The sequence below is a fragment of the Carettochelys insculpta genome, chromosome 31 (assembly GCF_033958435.1).
Source record: "Carettochelys insculpta isolate YL-2023 chromosome 31, ASM3395843v1, whole genome shotgun sequence".
Classification (NCBI taxonomy): Eukaryota; Metazoa; Chordata; order Testudines; family Carettochelyidae; genus Carettochelys; species Carettochelys insculpta.
Genome location: NC_134167.1, coordinates 14330344 through 14346247, shown reverse-complemented (window position 1 = coordinate 14346247; position 15904 = coordinate 14330344). Strand labels below are relative to the sequence as shown.

At 53.4% G+C, this 15904-nt stretch overlaps 1 protein-coding gene across 1 annotated transcript in view; it reads right to left on the bottom strand.

Annotated features, from left to right (window-relative positions):
- The window catches only part of LOC142004142 (uncharacterized), a 31143-nt gene that overhangs the window by 13229 nt on the left and 2010 nt on the right, over positions 1–15904 (bottom strand). The window contains 4 exon segments of the mRNA XM_074981576.1: positions 1229–1718; positions 8546–8616; positions 9243–10421; positions 14596–14796. Coding sequence (XP_074837677.1) covers positions 1229–1718; positions 8546–8616; positions 9243–10421; positions 14596–14796 — 1941 coding nt within the window.

Genomic DNA, 15904 nt, shown 5'->3' with positions numbered 1-15904 from the left:
CAGACCCAATGAGCCCTCAAGAGTCCAGTAGTTTCTCTTCATGAATAGTATCAGAGAAGGAGCCGTGTTAGTCTGTAGCTTTGAGAACAACAAGAAATCTTGTCGCACCTTATAGACTAACATATTTTGGAGCATGAGCTTTCGTGGGCACAGACTCATGCAGCTGATGAAGCGGGTCTTTGCGCACGAAAGCTGATGCTCCAAAATATCTGTTAGTCTATACGGTGCCACAAGACTTCTTGTTGTTCTCCAAGAACAGACGCACAGTGGAAACCAGTCAGCTTTCGGTGCATTGATTGTTTGAAACCAACACTATATTTAAACTGAACTGACTGAATATTGAAATCTGAGACTTAAAGCAATTTGCGTGTTTTAACTTCACCCTGTCAGTGTCATGCCATGTAGACAAGCCTGTAATAAGGGAGCAGAATAAGGAAAAATGAGGATTCATAAACCCCCTGTTAATTCCTTTAGTTTAAAATCCGCGCACACAGAAGGCCGCAGACTTTCAGACACAAACACGTGTGATGACAAGGCAGCTGCATTTACCCCACAATCAATAGCAGAGTTTGTCATAATGTTTAACTTTGCATCTGAGTCAGCAGTAGATGCTAAGGAAGTGCCTCCTTCCCCATGGACTAACAAACAAGCAATATCTATTCCCCTATTGAAACAATGGGGGAAAGCAAAAGCTGGTAAGGCTGCCACTATGTCCCAGACCCTACCAAGTCAGAAAAGGGTAATTCAGAGTCAGAATGAAGAACATCACTGAAGTGTATAACAGCTTTCTATAGTAACAGAGAGGGAGCCGCGCTAGTCTACACACTATCAAAACAAAAAGCGGCCAAGTGGCACTTTAAAGACTAGCAAAACAGTTGATTAGGTGAGCTTTCGTGGGACAGACCCACTTCTTCAGCCCATGGCCAGATGGTCTGGAGAAGTGGGTCTGTCCCACGAAAGCTCACCTAATCAACTGTTTTGCTAGTCTTTAAAGTGCCACTTGGCCGCTTTTTGTTTTAAGCAGCTTTCTATGTGCGCTACATCTCTTATGACAGCAGAATGTGCAATTAAAAGTAGAATCAAACAGTGAGAGACACACCACTTCGACGACGGAGGAATGAGAGTAACGGGAGAGCGCCGCTCGCGCTCGGGGGTCTGCAGGGCGGGGAGCTACTTACAGTGAGTCTGGATTACAAAAAGTTTTTCAAAAGTCTCTTGGCGCGCTCACGTTTAAAAGCCGCCCGCAGCTGCTGCTTGGCACCCAAGAGCTCCTCCGGCGATGCCGCGGGACAAGGCAGCAGCCGGCTGGGTGGGAGGGAAAACGGCCACGGACGCAAGGCAAACCCCGCGGAGGATGAAAGGAAACGGAAGGGGCTCGGCCAGGCTGGGGACCCCGGGTACCGCGTGGTGCCAAAGACGAAGCCGCTGCAGCAGCGGGGCGGGGCCGGGCACAGGCTAGTCCCACCGCCTCCGGCGGCGGGAAACGCACGAGCGCTGGGGGCGGGGCGCAGCGCGAGGGAAGGTGACCGGGGCGGGGCTCCCAGCAGAGCGATGCCCACGGCGCGGTGGGTGGGTCGGTGGGTGGGTGGGTGGGGGCAGGGCGGGCGCAGACAGGTGAATGGCGCTGGCGGAGGTGGGGGGGCCTGGGGGTTACGGGCCCTGAGAGAAACCCCCCGCCGCAGCCCCCTCCCGCCTACGTCACTTCCTTCGCCCCGCGTCTGCCCCAAACACAGCCAGCGCCCGCCTCCCGCCTACGTCACTTCCCCCCGCCCCAACCGCAGCCCCCTCCCGCCTACGTCACTTCCCCCGCCTGCCCCAAACACAGCCAGCGCCCGCCTCCCAACCGCGTCACTTCCCCCCGCCCCAACCGCAGCCCCCTCCCGGCTACGTCACTTCCCCCGCCTGCCCCAACCGCGGGCACCTCCCGCCAACGTCCCTTCCTCCCCCCCGCCGACTTCCCCTCCCCCACGGGTTGGCCGGGCTTCCCCTCCTCCAAAGCCCGCCGCGACCCCGCCCGGATCTCACCCCTGGGCCCGGCCCGGCCCGGCCCGGCCCCGTGCGGTCAGTTGGGCCGACACAGCCCCTGGGGCTCTGCGCTCCCCGCACCAGAGGCTCCGGCTAAGCCGGCGGTTGGTCCGGGGGGGGGGGGCACTGAGCATGCGCGCCGCGCGGAGCCCGCTCCGTAACGCCCGCTGCCCTCGCGCCTCGCGTGGGGTCACAAACGGCCCCGGCTCCTAACAGGCAGTTAATCAAGCCAATCGCAGGGGTGAGTGGGCGGGGGCTGCTCAGAGATCAAACAGTGATTGGCCGGGGCTCTAGCAGAGAAGCAGAGATTGGGGCAGAGGGGCGGGGCTGTCCCCAGGCTGCTCCCAAGGGGGCAGGGGGTATGTGGGGGCCAGGGCAGGGCAGATGCGGGGGCAGGGGGATGTATGGGGCGGGGGCAGGGCAGATGTGGGGGCAGTGGGATGTGGGGGGGCAAGGGGATGTATGGGGTGGGGGCAGGGCAGATGCGGGGGCAGGGGGATGTATGGGGTGGGGGCAGGGCAGATGTGGGGGCAGGGCAGGCGTATGGGGCGGGGTAGGGGGGATGGGCGGGGCAGGGGCTGAGGCAGGGGCAGACTTATGGGGCAGAAAGGGCCTGGGCTGCACTATAGGGAACCTCCACGCAGAGGGGCGGCCCAGCTGGGGGGGTGACAGGCCGGGGGTTGGTACCTGGCCCCCCATGGGGCAGGGGAGGGGATCATTTGCCGACTGTATTGTGTTGTACCGACACTAGGCAGACGTGCAGAGCGGGGTGCAGCGTGAGCCCAGCCCAGCCCCATGCCAGGAGGGGCCCTAGGCCGCACCGCTGGCTGGTGCTGTGCCACCACGCGGGACCCAGGCTCTGGGAGAGGCTCCCAGGCATGGCCAGGTGCCCCCCTCACCCCGAGCTCTGCCAGCCAAGTCTGCGGGCACAGCTGGGGGGCTAGTCACAGGCAGACCTGTCCCAGGGTCCACCGCTGGCCTCTGCTCAGGGCACTGCCTGTGTGGAGTGGTCTGTGCCAGCACGCTTTTCTCTCTCCCCGGAGAGTAAAAACTGGGTTGTCTGTTACCCTATTGGCCAATGTGGTTTCCCGTGTAATAACGCGACCACTCTGGCTACGCCAGCGTGTTTTTTCGACCAAACCAGAGTTTCGTTGACAAAACTCACTGTACCTCCACACACAAAACTTGGCGCTTCCAGCAACAACATTCTGTCTCTCCCACATAAGGAAGAGCACCTTTGTCAACCATTTCTGTTGACAAAAGAGCTGTGTGGACACTCGGGGCGGGGGGCGTTCTGTCAACACCCAATGCTTCCAGGACACTGGGCAGCCCTGTCTGCTGTGCTTCCAGTTGGCTGGTTCGTCGAGAGAGTGGCCAGGCAGTCCAGCCTCTCTGTCATCAGAGCAGATCACTTGTTTGATCTGCTTTAGGCTAGGCAGGACTATGGCTGCACTCTGTCGACAGACATTTTGTTGAAAAAATCTCTTCCGACAGAAATACCTGTCAAGAGATGCTTCTAGTGTAGCTGTAGCCAATGAGATTGGATAAGAAACTACAGTCAATAAGCATATTTCAGTGAGAAATACGGAGAGGAACAGAGATATTGCTGAGGAAATCTTAAGGGAAAAGTTATTTTTATTTATTTTTACATTAACATTTCCCTGTGCTTAAAAAGAAGGAAAAACACAGTGCTTGGGCTGCCCAAGGCACTCAGGCACCAGCAGGGGGATAAATACACAACTGCATTCATCACAAGGAAGTATTAGAGCTTTTGTTTACAAAAAATCAAAGTACGTTCAGGACACATTGTCATGAATGGGATATCGTGATTTAATCTTCAGCACTGAATTATGACATTGAAAACATTCATACCGTGTTGCATTTAAGCTAAAAGCAGCCCTAGCAATGCCATATGATGTGCCTCCCCTGATATTTTGCTCTGGGAGCTCTTTCAGAGATCGGGTTTTAAGTCTCTCATGGCTCCAAAAATATCACCCCTTCAATTGATTTACGGCTAAAAAGAAAGAAAGCTGCATCAAATTTCATTTTGTTTGTCATTATGTGCCAGTATCTTTAATGCACTTAAGTTACTTTGTTATGAGTCAGTAGAGACTACAGGCCTTCCTCTATTACTGAACCAGACTACACCTCTGATGATGTTACCTCAAATAGTAACAAAATGTTTGCAATTTAATTGCCAAGCTCAGCGAACAGCCAAATATTAAATGGAATCTCCTGAGCTACCAATTTTCTCTTCTATGATAGCTAAAGGCTCAGATACCTCCTCTATCAAGTTCCCTGAGTATTCTACGATGCATTTCCTCAAGCCCTGGTGACTTGTAGACACCTAACTTTTCTCAGTGATTTTTAACTGGTGCTTTTTTAATTTTATCTTCTAAACCTACAGCATCTAGTGGACGAGCAAGCGGGGTTTAGGAAAGATAGAGGTACCATACAGCACATATTGGCACTAAGATTGATAGCGGAGAAAGCTCGACGAAAGAACAAGAATGTCAACACTTGATTTGCTGATTTTCAGAAGGCATTTGACATAAAGATCAGAAAGTGACTTCGGCGGCGTTGGAATTGTATGGAGCATATAGCAGACATACGGTTGTTGAAGGGTATCAGTGACAATGCAGAGGCAGCAGTGAGAATGTTGGGAGAGTTGGGAAGCTGGTTTAGAATGAGTAGAGGTATGAGGCAAGGAGATCTGATATTGCCAAATATCTTCATGATGCACCTAGCAAGTGATGGACAACAGCAAGGAAGAGGTAGAAGGGATATCTGTGCACAGGACAAGAATTAACAACTTGAGGTTCGCGGATGATATAGTTATCACTGAGGAAGATAAGGAGAAGTTAGCAAAAACAGTGCAGGTGCTAAATGAGGAAGGGACGCAGTACAGACTCATTGGCCGTTTCTACACAGGCCACTTTCTTCGGAAGAGCATGCTAATACAGGGAGCGAAAGATGCTTATGAGGCATGGATGCACATTCCCTGCACCTCATTAGCATAACGTCACGTGATTTGGAGTCCGGAAGACTGTTCTTCTGGACTCCAAAATGCCATGTAGAAGCGTGGCCACTGAGGGGGCTTCCGGAAGGAAGTCCTCCTTCTGGAGGCCCCTTCTTCCCAAGGGGCCTTCAGAAGAAGGACTTCCTTCCGGAAGCCCCCCCAGCAGCCACACTTCTACACGGCGTTTTGGAGTCCAAGAAGAATGGCCTTCTGGACTCCAAATCACGTGACGTTATGCTAATGAGGCCTGGGGAATTTGCATCTGCACCTCATTAGCATCTTTCGCTCCCTGTATTAGCATGCCACTTTCAAAGGAAGTGGCCTGTGTAGAAATGGCCATCATGAACACTGATAAAACAAAAAACAGTGGTATGTGGAGATCAGGAAATCGGAAGGAAGATCAGTGTTGATGGGATTGAACTAAAGACGGTAGAGAAGTTCATGTATCTGTGAAGCAACATAACATATGATCTGGACTGTAAGAAGGAAATAGTGACTAGAATAGTGGAAGCAAAAGCGAGTTTGAAGGTGATGGATGTGATTAGTGATTAGCTTCGGAACAAAGCTGAGCATCTCGAGTGTATTTTGGCATGTTGTATGGATGTGAGACATGGGTGATAACAAAAGATTCAAAGAGAAGGATATTGGCATTTGAAAGGAGTTATTATAGAAACATCCTGAGAACAGGATGGATGCAGAAGGTCACCAGCGAGGAATTATATAAGAAGATACCGCCGAAAGAGAACCTACTGCAGAAGGTTATATAATGGAAGTTACAGCTATTTGGCCATATTTGCAGAATGAAAGATGAACAAAAAAACAAGACCCTGGTATTTGGCATAATGAACGGTTCAAATAGGAGAGGCAGACCCCACAGAGAATGGGTAGACGATGTCATAGATAGAGCTGGTCTACAGAACCTACACAAAAGCCACTCCACACTGGACAGGGAAAGGTGGAAGGAAATAGTGAGAGAGGCATCAGACACCAATGGGTGCTGAGCCCATGGTTGTTGCTGCTGCTGCTGCTGCTGCTGCTGCCACAACAAAGAAGACCAAGAATCCGTTCAAAGTCTAACCCGAAGTCTGGCAATTTGGGGCATCTAAATACTTTCATCAGCTGCTACTGACAGTTCTTTTTCAGCAGGAACATGTCTCCTTCCTTACCAGAAGACTGATCTGCCCACAGCAGAACAATTGAAATGACAACTTCACATGCCCTCTAGTATCTACACTTTCAAACTCTGCACCTATTTGATGGCAAGACATAGCTGTGCAAACTGATGCAATGGAAAAGTCTTAAGAATCGATTTACAGACGGAGGGCTGTCTGCCTGTCCATCTGACTGTAGTCAGGTCCAGGGGATTACCTGAGGCCACTGACTGTGATCAGCCTCCCCGCATCCACAACTTCATTTGCCTCCCCTGTGACCTGTGCTGGCTTCCCAGCCTCTGGTTCCCCGCACTCTCAACCCACCGCAGCCTCCACTGCCACTCTTCCCAAGGGAGTGCAGTGACCGGCGGTAATGGCACCCTGCCCACTGCCGCGCCCATGAGGCCTGCCCATGGAGCTGCCACAATGAGTCTTCCCCAGCCCGCATGCTCAGTGCTGGTTACTGCTCCCCAAGACAGAGCGATCCCTCTGCTGCCAGCGCATTGTGGGGACCAGGCTGGTCGCCTTACCTAGTTAGGAGCGCGCTTGCTGCCCCCGTTGCCTAACATGGGGCCCCCTGGTGCCTGCCTGCAGTGGGCACCGGTCGCCCCTGCCCTTCCCCGTCTTGCTGCAGGCACCAGTTGCCCTGCCCCCCTCCTCCTGCTACACACACACAGCTATTGCTCCCCCCGCACAAGGAGGGCAGCCAGCCAGGTGTGCCCAGGGCAGCCAAATAAGTGAGACCCTTCTCCCAAGTGAGACCTTTCTCCTTCTGTGCCTCACGCCACTTGCTGCAGCTGCTGGAGGAGAGATTTCAACCCACCGGCGTAGAATCTGATTGAAAAACCAACAGGAAATACGTCGGCTTTCATATTAGAAACAACCAATTCCACCTACGCCAACCAGGACTTTAGCTGTAGCCGCCACACAGGGGTGGGGGCGGGCCCTGCTAGCACGCACGGAAAATACCTAGAGGAAGAGTCTGAAGGCCAGGTCACACCCCCCAGATCATACGTCTCAAATCCAGTAGGAGATCTTTGACTTGAAAGCCACAGAACTAAAGGACGCTATTTATACCATTCCCAACAGCCATTAATTTTCCCACAGGGATGGTTAATAACCCCCAAATTTGGTAATTCCTTCAGGAACTGTTTTTGTTCTGTACGGAGATGCTACGTTACCAGTACGTACAAACCCTGCTCTATATTTCGGAGAGTTTGTCTGTTTAAGAACTCCTAAAGAACAGGAGTTAGGCTCACCGAATTTAGCATGTGGCTTCCTCTGATCCTAACAAAGCAAGGTAAGGCTTTGGTTGCACCAGGAAAATAGGCTGTGCCTGGAATGGGAATGTTTCTCGGCAAACCACACAGAGAAGAGACAGACTCCCCAGGGGGGTGAAAGGAGCTGGCTGGGGGTGCTGAAGCTTCCCCCACTTCCCAAATTTGTATGGGGATATTGCGAGCTGCTCTCCTTCTTCGGGGAGTGGTGGGAAAGTTTACAAATTGTTGCATTCCTCAATCTGGCCGGGAAGCCCACAGGGCAGATGAACCTGGACCTGCCTCAGCCAAGGGACATGCAGCCCTCCCCTGGCTGTGCCTGCTGGAGCTGCAGTGACCATGGAGAGAGCTTCTTACCTGGCCCCACATTGTTGTACTGAGGTGAGGCTGGGGCAGTCCTCTCTCCCCAGGCCAGCCTGCACACTGAACCCCTCATCCCCAGCCTTAGTTTCTCACAAAACTAATTGTTTGGGCTAGAAAATGGCAAATGAATTTTAATGCTGATAAATGCAAACACACATTGGAAAAAAGCCCAGCTATACATACAAAAGGATAGGGATGAATTCAGCTATAATCACTCGAGAGAGAGATCTTGGCGTCACGGTGGATAATTCTCTGAAAACATCCACTCCATGTGCATCAGCAGTCAAAAAACCAAACAAAGTTAGGAGTCATTAAGAAAGACATGGAGAAGTCAGGGAATATTTTATTGCCCTTATATAAGACCATGGTACCCTTGTATCTTGAATACTGTGTACAGATGTGGTCGCCTCATCGCAAAAAAGATACCTTGGCATTGGACAATATTAGAAAAGGCCAACAAAAGTGATTAGGGGTTTGGAACTGGTGCCATATGAAGAAAAATTAAAAAGACTGGGACTTTTCAGCTTACAAGAGAGGAGACTAAGGGGGGATATGACAGAGGTCTATAAAATCATGACCAGTGTGGAAAAAGTGAATGAGGAAAAGCTATTGACTTGTTCCCATAACACAAGAACTAGGGGTCACCAAATGAAATTGATGGGCAGCAGGTTTAAAACTAACAAAAGGAAGAGTTCCTTCATGCAGCACACGGTCAGCCCGTGGAACTCCTCGCCAGAGGATGTTGTGATGACCAGGACTTTACCAGGCTTCAAAAAAAGAACTAGACAAATTCATGGCGGTTAGGTTCATTAATACATGTTAGCAGGATGGGTAGGAATGGTGTTCCTGGCCTCTGTTTGTCAAAGGCTGGAGATGGATGACAGAAGAGGGATCTCTCAATGACTATCTGTTCTGTCACTCCCTCTGGGGCTTCTGACGCCCGCCAGTGCTGGAAGACGGGATACTGGGCTAGATGGACCTTTGGTCTGACCCAGCACAGCCATTCTTATGCAACTGCTTGTGTGTCTTCTTGCTGGCCAGTGGGGCAAACAGAAGCGCTCTTTGTGACTGGCTTCAGGTGCGTTAGACTAGTGGAATCCCAGTCTTGGGCTGTTAGAAGCCCTGTCTTTAAGCAGTTCACCCTGATTTGACCCTCTCAGCTGTTTCCCTAGAAACCCAGTTATATTACAATAGAGTCGCTCGGACCTTTGAGTGCTCCAGGTTGATAGAACGTATGAGCTTTGACTGAAGCTTTTTCTGCTCCTACATCTATTACAGTTCTCTCCTGACAGAAGTTCTCAGCTTCAGCTGAACCTTTGCCTGGAGTCAGGGCAGTGACAGGGGTTCTGTCCTGTGCGGATTGTACAATTATTGTAAACTCAAGCTTTCCCCGCACGCACAGTCAGCTGAAGGGGGTCTCGCCTGTGTGCGTCCTCTGGTGACTCACAACACTTGAGTGCCGCCTGAAGCTTTTCCCACAGTCAGAGCAGCTGAAGGGTTTCTCTCCCGTGTGGATTCTCCGATGGCTATCAAGGTGTGGCCTCTGACTGAAGCTTTTCCCACAGTCGGAGCAGCTGAAGGGTTTCTCTCCTGTGTGGGTTCTCTGGTGACTCACAACACTTGAGTGCCGCCTGAAGCTTTTCCCACAGTCAGAGCAGCTGAAGGGTTTCTCTCCCGTGTGGATTCTCCGATGGCTATCAAGGTGTGGCCTCTGACTGAAGCTTTTCCCACAGTCGGAGCAGCTGAAGGGTTTCTCTCCTGTGTGGGTTCTCTGGTGACTCACAACACTTGAGTGCCGCCTGAAGCTTTTCCCACAGTCAGGACAGTCGAAGGGCTTCTCGCCCGTGTGGATTCTCTGATGTCTAACAAGGTGTGGTCTCTGACTGAAACTTTTCCCACAGTCAGGGCAGTCAAAGGGCTTCTCTCCTGTGTGGATTCGCTGATGTTTAAGAAGGTGTTCGTATTGACAGAAGCTTTTCCCACACTCAGGGCAGCTAAAGGGCTTCTCTCCTGTGTGGATTCTCCAATGTCTCATGAGGTCTGACCTGTGCCTGAAGCTTTTCCAGCAGTGAGAGCAGCCATAGGGTGTCTCTCCTGTATGTAAGGTCTGGTGTTTAGTGAGATATGAGAGCTGATTGAAGCATTTCCCACAGTCAGAGCATTGGAAGGGCTTCTCTCCTGAGTCAGTTCCCTGATGTTCACTAAGAGATGCACACTGACAAAAGCTTTTTCCACACCAAGGGCAGTTGAAACCCTTGTCTCCTGAGTGAATTTTCTGGTGTAAAATAAGGGTCTGTCTCCGTTGGAAGATTTTCCCACACTCACTGCAGGTATATGGTGCTTGTAGATGGGGGATTTTCAGTTGAATGGTTTCTTTGTTTCTTTTCACCACTTTGCTCCTGGCACTGGAGTTTCCCTGCTGCCTTTCTGGGCTGTGCGGAGTCTCACAGGTCTGCCCTTGCTCAGGACTCTGAGAAAAGTACCCCTCAGATCTTCCCAGTAACACCCCACTTGGAAACACTTGGTCCGGTCCTTCCTGCTGAAGAGTCTTCTCATTGCTCTGACTCACCGCCCCCTCACCTGCTGCTGGGACAGAGAGAATCCAGAGTCATTCTCTGTGTTAAGCTCAAAGGAAAACTCAGAAAGGGAAACAGAAAAGGGGGACCACACCAAATAACCACTTGGGAGGTTGAATAATCATGAGCTGAGTTCCTCCTCCTTCCTCACAACCCTTCCCAGCAGTCGAGAATCCTATTTTAGGTATATCCAAGGAGAACATTGTAATTTAGGGCAATGTTGTAATAGTTCACCTGTACTTCTTGTGGAACTCAGACTTACATATTGTAAGAGTCTGAGGAGCGTTTGTTAAAACCAACCTGAGGATCTGCCTAAATGCTCATATGGTCTCCATGCTAACGAAAGCACCTTATTATGTGAATGAGGAGTGCGTGTCAGGAAAGCAAGACCATCAGCAAGTGTTCTGGGCTGGGACAGGCACCCACATGGCTGCATATCCTCATCAAAACATGAGAAGAGGGCACGTGGAGGAAGGCTGGAGGAGGACGCAGGTGGTCGTTCACAGGAATCCGCTTGATGGGACAATGGATAAAAGGGAAGAACTTAAGAAGACATCAAGAAACTTCAGAGGATCACAAGCACTCAAACAGATGCAAAATCCACCGATCCTAATGCTGCTGTAAGAAAGGGGCTGCTCTGCCAAAAACTTTGGCTTCACCTGCCAGTTCCACTGGGATCTCAGCCTGGGCTGAAAGCAACCTGGTCCCGACCTGTCCTTGTATTTCGTTACCTTGGTCAACTAATTCTAAGAGAGCAACTATAACACCAGCTGGTAAGACTGTGGCGGGGGGAGCAGGAGCTAACGGCTTCTCTGCTGGATTCTCAATAAATGCAGCGTGCTGCCCTGAGAAAAATCCCATGTGCTTCTTATAAGCATAACGACCCAGAGGAGAAAATCCTCACAGCCCATTCCATTCCCCGGACCCCATCCCAGGGCAGGGCAGGAACACGACTCAAAACGTGAGCTCTGTGGGCGCTTGCAGGTGTGAAACTGAGGCCCCAGGCAGGGCTCAGGCTGCAGCTGCCACATGGAACTTGCAGGGAAAGGCTGTAGCAGAGCTCGGGCTCCCCAAGGGCTCTGCCCACAGAGCTCCTGGCAGGGGGCCCGGCTCACCCGGCTCTTTGGCTGGGATGCGCTACTTGAACCAGCAGGAGGCAGAGGAGGTTGAGCAGGGAGGTGAGTCCTTGGCTGGCTGCTTCAGACCCTGACCACGCTCCTGACCCATGACCCTGCCTGCCTGTGGCTGGATGGGCCCTGCCAGCTGCCGCTCCCGTGGCTGGCCATGGCAGCGCTCGGCTGTGCTGCTCTCCGGGAGGTGTGGCTGTCGGTGCAGCTGAGCTCCACCTGCGCTGCCTCGGTTCCACTCTGCCAGCAGCAGCCTCTCCCCGTGCTTCCCCCCGCCCGCGGTGAGCCCGGCTTCCGCGTGTGGTCTGTCCCTTCCCCTCGCCTGATGTTTGCCTTTGCTCTTGTGGGCTGGGCTGTCTGGGGCTTGGTCCCCATCTGCAGTCCCACGTCCGCTCCTGCCCTCACTTCCCCAGTCCCTGGGGCAGAGACACCCCCGGTTCCCTGCCACCACCTCCCTTCAGCCTGGCCAAGCCCTGGTCTCCGCTGCAGGGCTACTGCTCCCCCTTTCCTCCCTGTCACTGGGGTTGGTTCCCACCTCCCCCGGCAGAGGTTTTGTTTCCCTAGTCCCGGACTTCCCCTTTCCCACGAGCACCCCCAGGAGGGGACGGCCCCGGTGAGCTCCCTGGCGTCCAGCTGGTTCTCTCTGGGCTGATGTGGTTTCCCCTCCCAGGAGGCAGAGACAGCACAGTGGTACCTACGACCACCCTCCTCTTCCTCTCAGCCGCCCCACACACAGGTGCCTGGCGCAGCTCCTCTCCCAGGGGCTGCAGGTGCTGGAGGGAGATTGGGTGGGAGGGGACAGAGGGGTCCCTGGTCACCATTCTTACCCCGCCTCGCGGTACGCCTCAGTAGGGCCAACTAGTAGTTAACCCTGGAATGGTAACTGCAGCTCTGCCTCCTTCCAGGGCAAATGCAGCCCCCCAGCAAGGGAAGGCTGCTGCGGGTATTTTCCTCTCCTTCCCCAAGGCCTCTGCCCACCAACAGGGCCCCACCTCCAGAGCTCCCGGCATATGCTCAAGGCCACAGTTAATTCCACTCCTATGTCATCGTCCAAGCCGGCTGCCCCTGCTCACTCTGCCCATGGCATTGGCTGCTTCCAGGCCTCACTGCGAGACCGGGGGATCATCCCCTCCTGCGGTGGCTGCCTGGCCCGTGTCACTATACACACAGGCTTTGGTGGCATCCGTTGGGCTTGGGGTTCCCCTTCCCTCTGGGGCACCTCCCTCCTGCATCCAGGCACATGGACCATGTGGTTCAGCAGGTGGTGCCCTGGGGCTCCATGGAGGTAGATGTGGAAGCGGGAGAGGAGTTGTCCTGCCCTGGCAGCCAGAGCGGGAATCACCAAGACAGAGCCTGCAGACTCCTGCTCTGATAAGCCTGTGGACTTCCTGGGTCCCTCTTTCGCATGGGACAAACTGTGCTGGTTCCGAGAGCCTAAGCATGGCTCTGGGAGAAGGGGGCAGCTTCCATCTTATCCTCTGCTCTAAGAGGGCCTTGTTAGGGGCGGACAAAGGAGCAGCCCATGGGCCTAGCACTCCCGTAGCAGTAGGATGGGTGGAGCAGAGGATGCTGGGTAGTGCTACTGGTGTCTGGGGGATCATCACATCCCTGCCCCACTGAGGTTGCCATCTGTGCCTGACTGAACACCCCTGGGTGTCGGGTGAGTCTCTGCAGGGGCCAGATCCTCCCCAGCCTCCAGGCAGGATGGGATGCTGCGATTTGCCCTGAAGGACACACACCGACCCAGTAGCTGAAGCCAGCCGTCAGCTGTAGAGGGGAACTGGGTGTATTTTAACCACGGCCCAAGGTGAAGTGACGACCCTGTTTCTCCCTGGTGCTGGAGAAACACCTGCTGAGGGCTACCGAAGTTGTGACAGGGTCCTGGCCGCTCCCTCAGGCCACATGGAGGGGACACGTCCAATACCAGGCCAGGAGGAGGTGAGCTTTTAGCAGCGTGCGACGGCCAACCCTCAGGTTGCCAGGAGTGCGCAGCTGTGGGGGAATTGTGACATCATCCTTAAAGCAAAGCCCCATGGGGCAAAGCAGAGATGCTGCCAACAGTCTCAGGGGGATACTGAGCGTCACCGTGTGTGTGTGTGTGGTGTGAGTAACACTCCAAGGGTGTCCCTCCTTCACCTTTTTCAGGGTCTGTCACCTCCCTCTTGGCTGGGTGTAACCTACCCGTCCCATGGGGCTGATCTTGTGGGGCCAACCCTCACCCCTTCAGGCAGACCCCCTCTCGGTCCCCTCATAACTAAGCAGCTACAACCAGCTTCTTGGCATTGTAAGAGCTGGGAAGAGGCTGTTGGCGCTGAGGAGTCCTTCGGGGAGGCCGGCTGGCCTGGCCAGGGGAGAGGTGCAGAGATGGGGAGAAGAGGGTTTTGCTCAGCACAGCAATGGAGGGAAGGTGTGTGTCACACTGCTCTGCTGAGACTAGCCCAGGGACCAGCGTCAGGAACAGGGCCCTGCAGCTGCAGCTGCCCAGCACTCCTGCCATTTAACCAGTGGGCCAGGCCGCCTGCCGATCTGCCCTGTCTGGTGGGCCAGACACAGTCTGAGGGACTTGCCCAAGGTCACACAGGAAGTCTGTGTCAGGCCAGGGAGTGGAACAGAATTCCAAGTGCAGGGCCAGAAATTGAAGAAGTGCTCCCCCCACATTGATAACTATGGAGCTACCTCCCCAGAGAACACTCACAGAGCGTGAGCTGCCTCATCAACCCCCCTCAGCCCCAGAGCGCAGCCCCTCCCACTGGCAGGAACCAGCATCTCACTGAGATCAGCCACAGCCAGGAAAGGACTCCCGGAACCGCACCCTCCTCCCAGGGGTTCAGCACACTGGCACCGGGGTACCCTGCAGCACTGACAGCAGCCGGACCCAGCCCCACAGCTCTGGTACCTGCCGTTCCCGTCTGCGCCCTCCCACTCACACCTCCGGCCAAGGCAGAACACAGCCAAGCTGGTGGGGAAGCACATGGAGACCTGGGCTGTGGGAAGAGCCAACCCAGCTGCTGCAGGGCCCACACAGCCTCCGACACCCCAGGGGACAGAGATCCTCACCCAGCCAGCACACGGTCTCATAAATCTCCCACATCACATCCCCGTGAAGGGCTCTCTGCCCCGGGTCCAGCAGCGCCCACTCCTCCTCCGAGAAACACACAGCCACCTCCTCGAAGGTCACCGGCTCCGCCACAGCCATTTCCTCTCTCCGTCTCTTCGGGGCAGGGGCTGATCTGGAGCAGGACCTGGGCGTTCTGCAGCCTGATGGGGCGAGAATGGAAATTGGAGACATTTCAGAAGGGGCTTTAATCCTTCCCACACCCCCAATCTCCCCAGACTTGTTCCCTGCTGACAGATGCGCTGGACTCTAACATTTTGGGCAAATGCTTGAGTCTATTACATAAACACACACAAGTCAGATCCCTAATCCATGTTCATTTCTCTCAATGCATGTCTTGAGTTTCAACATTACTGCGCCTGCAACAATGGGATTCAGGTCAGAGCACCCAGTGCGTCTGAGACACAAGCTGCATATTCAGCTGTGTGAGTATGGATGTAGGTGTTTACATTTAGGCTCCTGTAGTTACAGGAGCCAATCTTCCTCCATTTACGTGCAGCATAGACCCACAGACTGCACAGTCAGCTTGTCAGAATAAAGAACGTCACTGAAATGTATCAGAGCAGGAGCCGTGTTAGTTTGTATCTTCGAGAACAACAAGAACTCCTGTGGCACCTTAGAGGCTAACAGATATTTTGGAGCAGAAGTTTCCGTGGGTCTGACGAAGCAGGTCTTCACCCACGAAAGCTTGTGCCCCAAAATATCTGTTAGTCTCTAAGGTGCCACAGGACGTCTTGTTGTTCATCACCGAAGTGTATCACAACAGACACAGCGCACACAGAAAGCTACAGCAGTGAGATGTGCAATTAGAAGTCTAACCCTTGAAAAGAAAGAAAAATATTTTGATGTCCAGGACGTGGGTGGCCAAAGCACAGCTCTGAGAGCAATGAAATGTGGCTCTTTCTCAGAGCCGCGAGCTGGGACGGCTCACCACCACGCTGTGAATGTGCCCCCTGGAGAAACAAGTGTGCAGCAGTGGCTCTGGTGAGTCCCAGGCATGGGGTTAGAGTGGGGGAAGGAAGTGCGGCTGGGGGTGCCTGGCTCTAGGAGGAGGCATTGAGCAACATATATTTATTGTTATCTATCAACTAACATCACATATGCCATCATGTGCCAACAATGCCCACATGCTTTGTATATTGGACAGACTTCAAACTCTCTTAGACAAAACAAAAAGCAGACAAGTAGCACTTTAAATACTAGCAAAATAGTTTATTAGGTGAGCTTTTGTGGGACAGACCCACTTCTTCA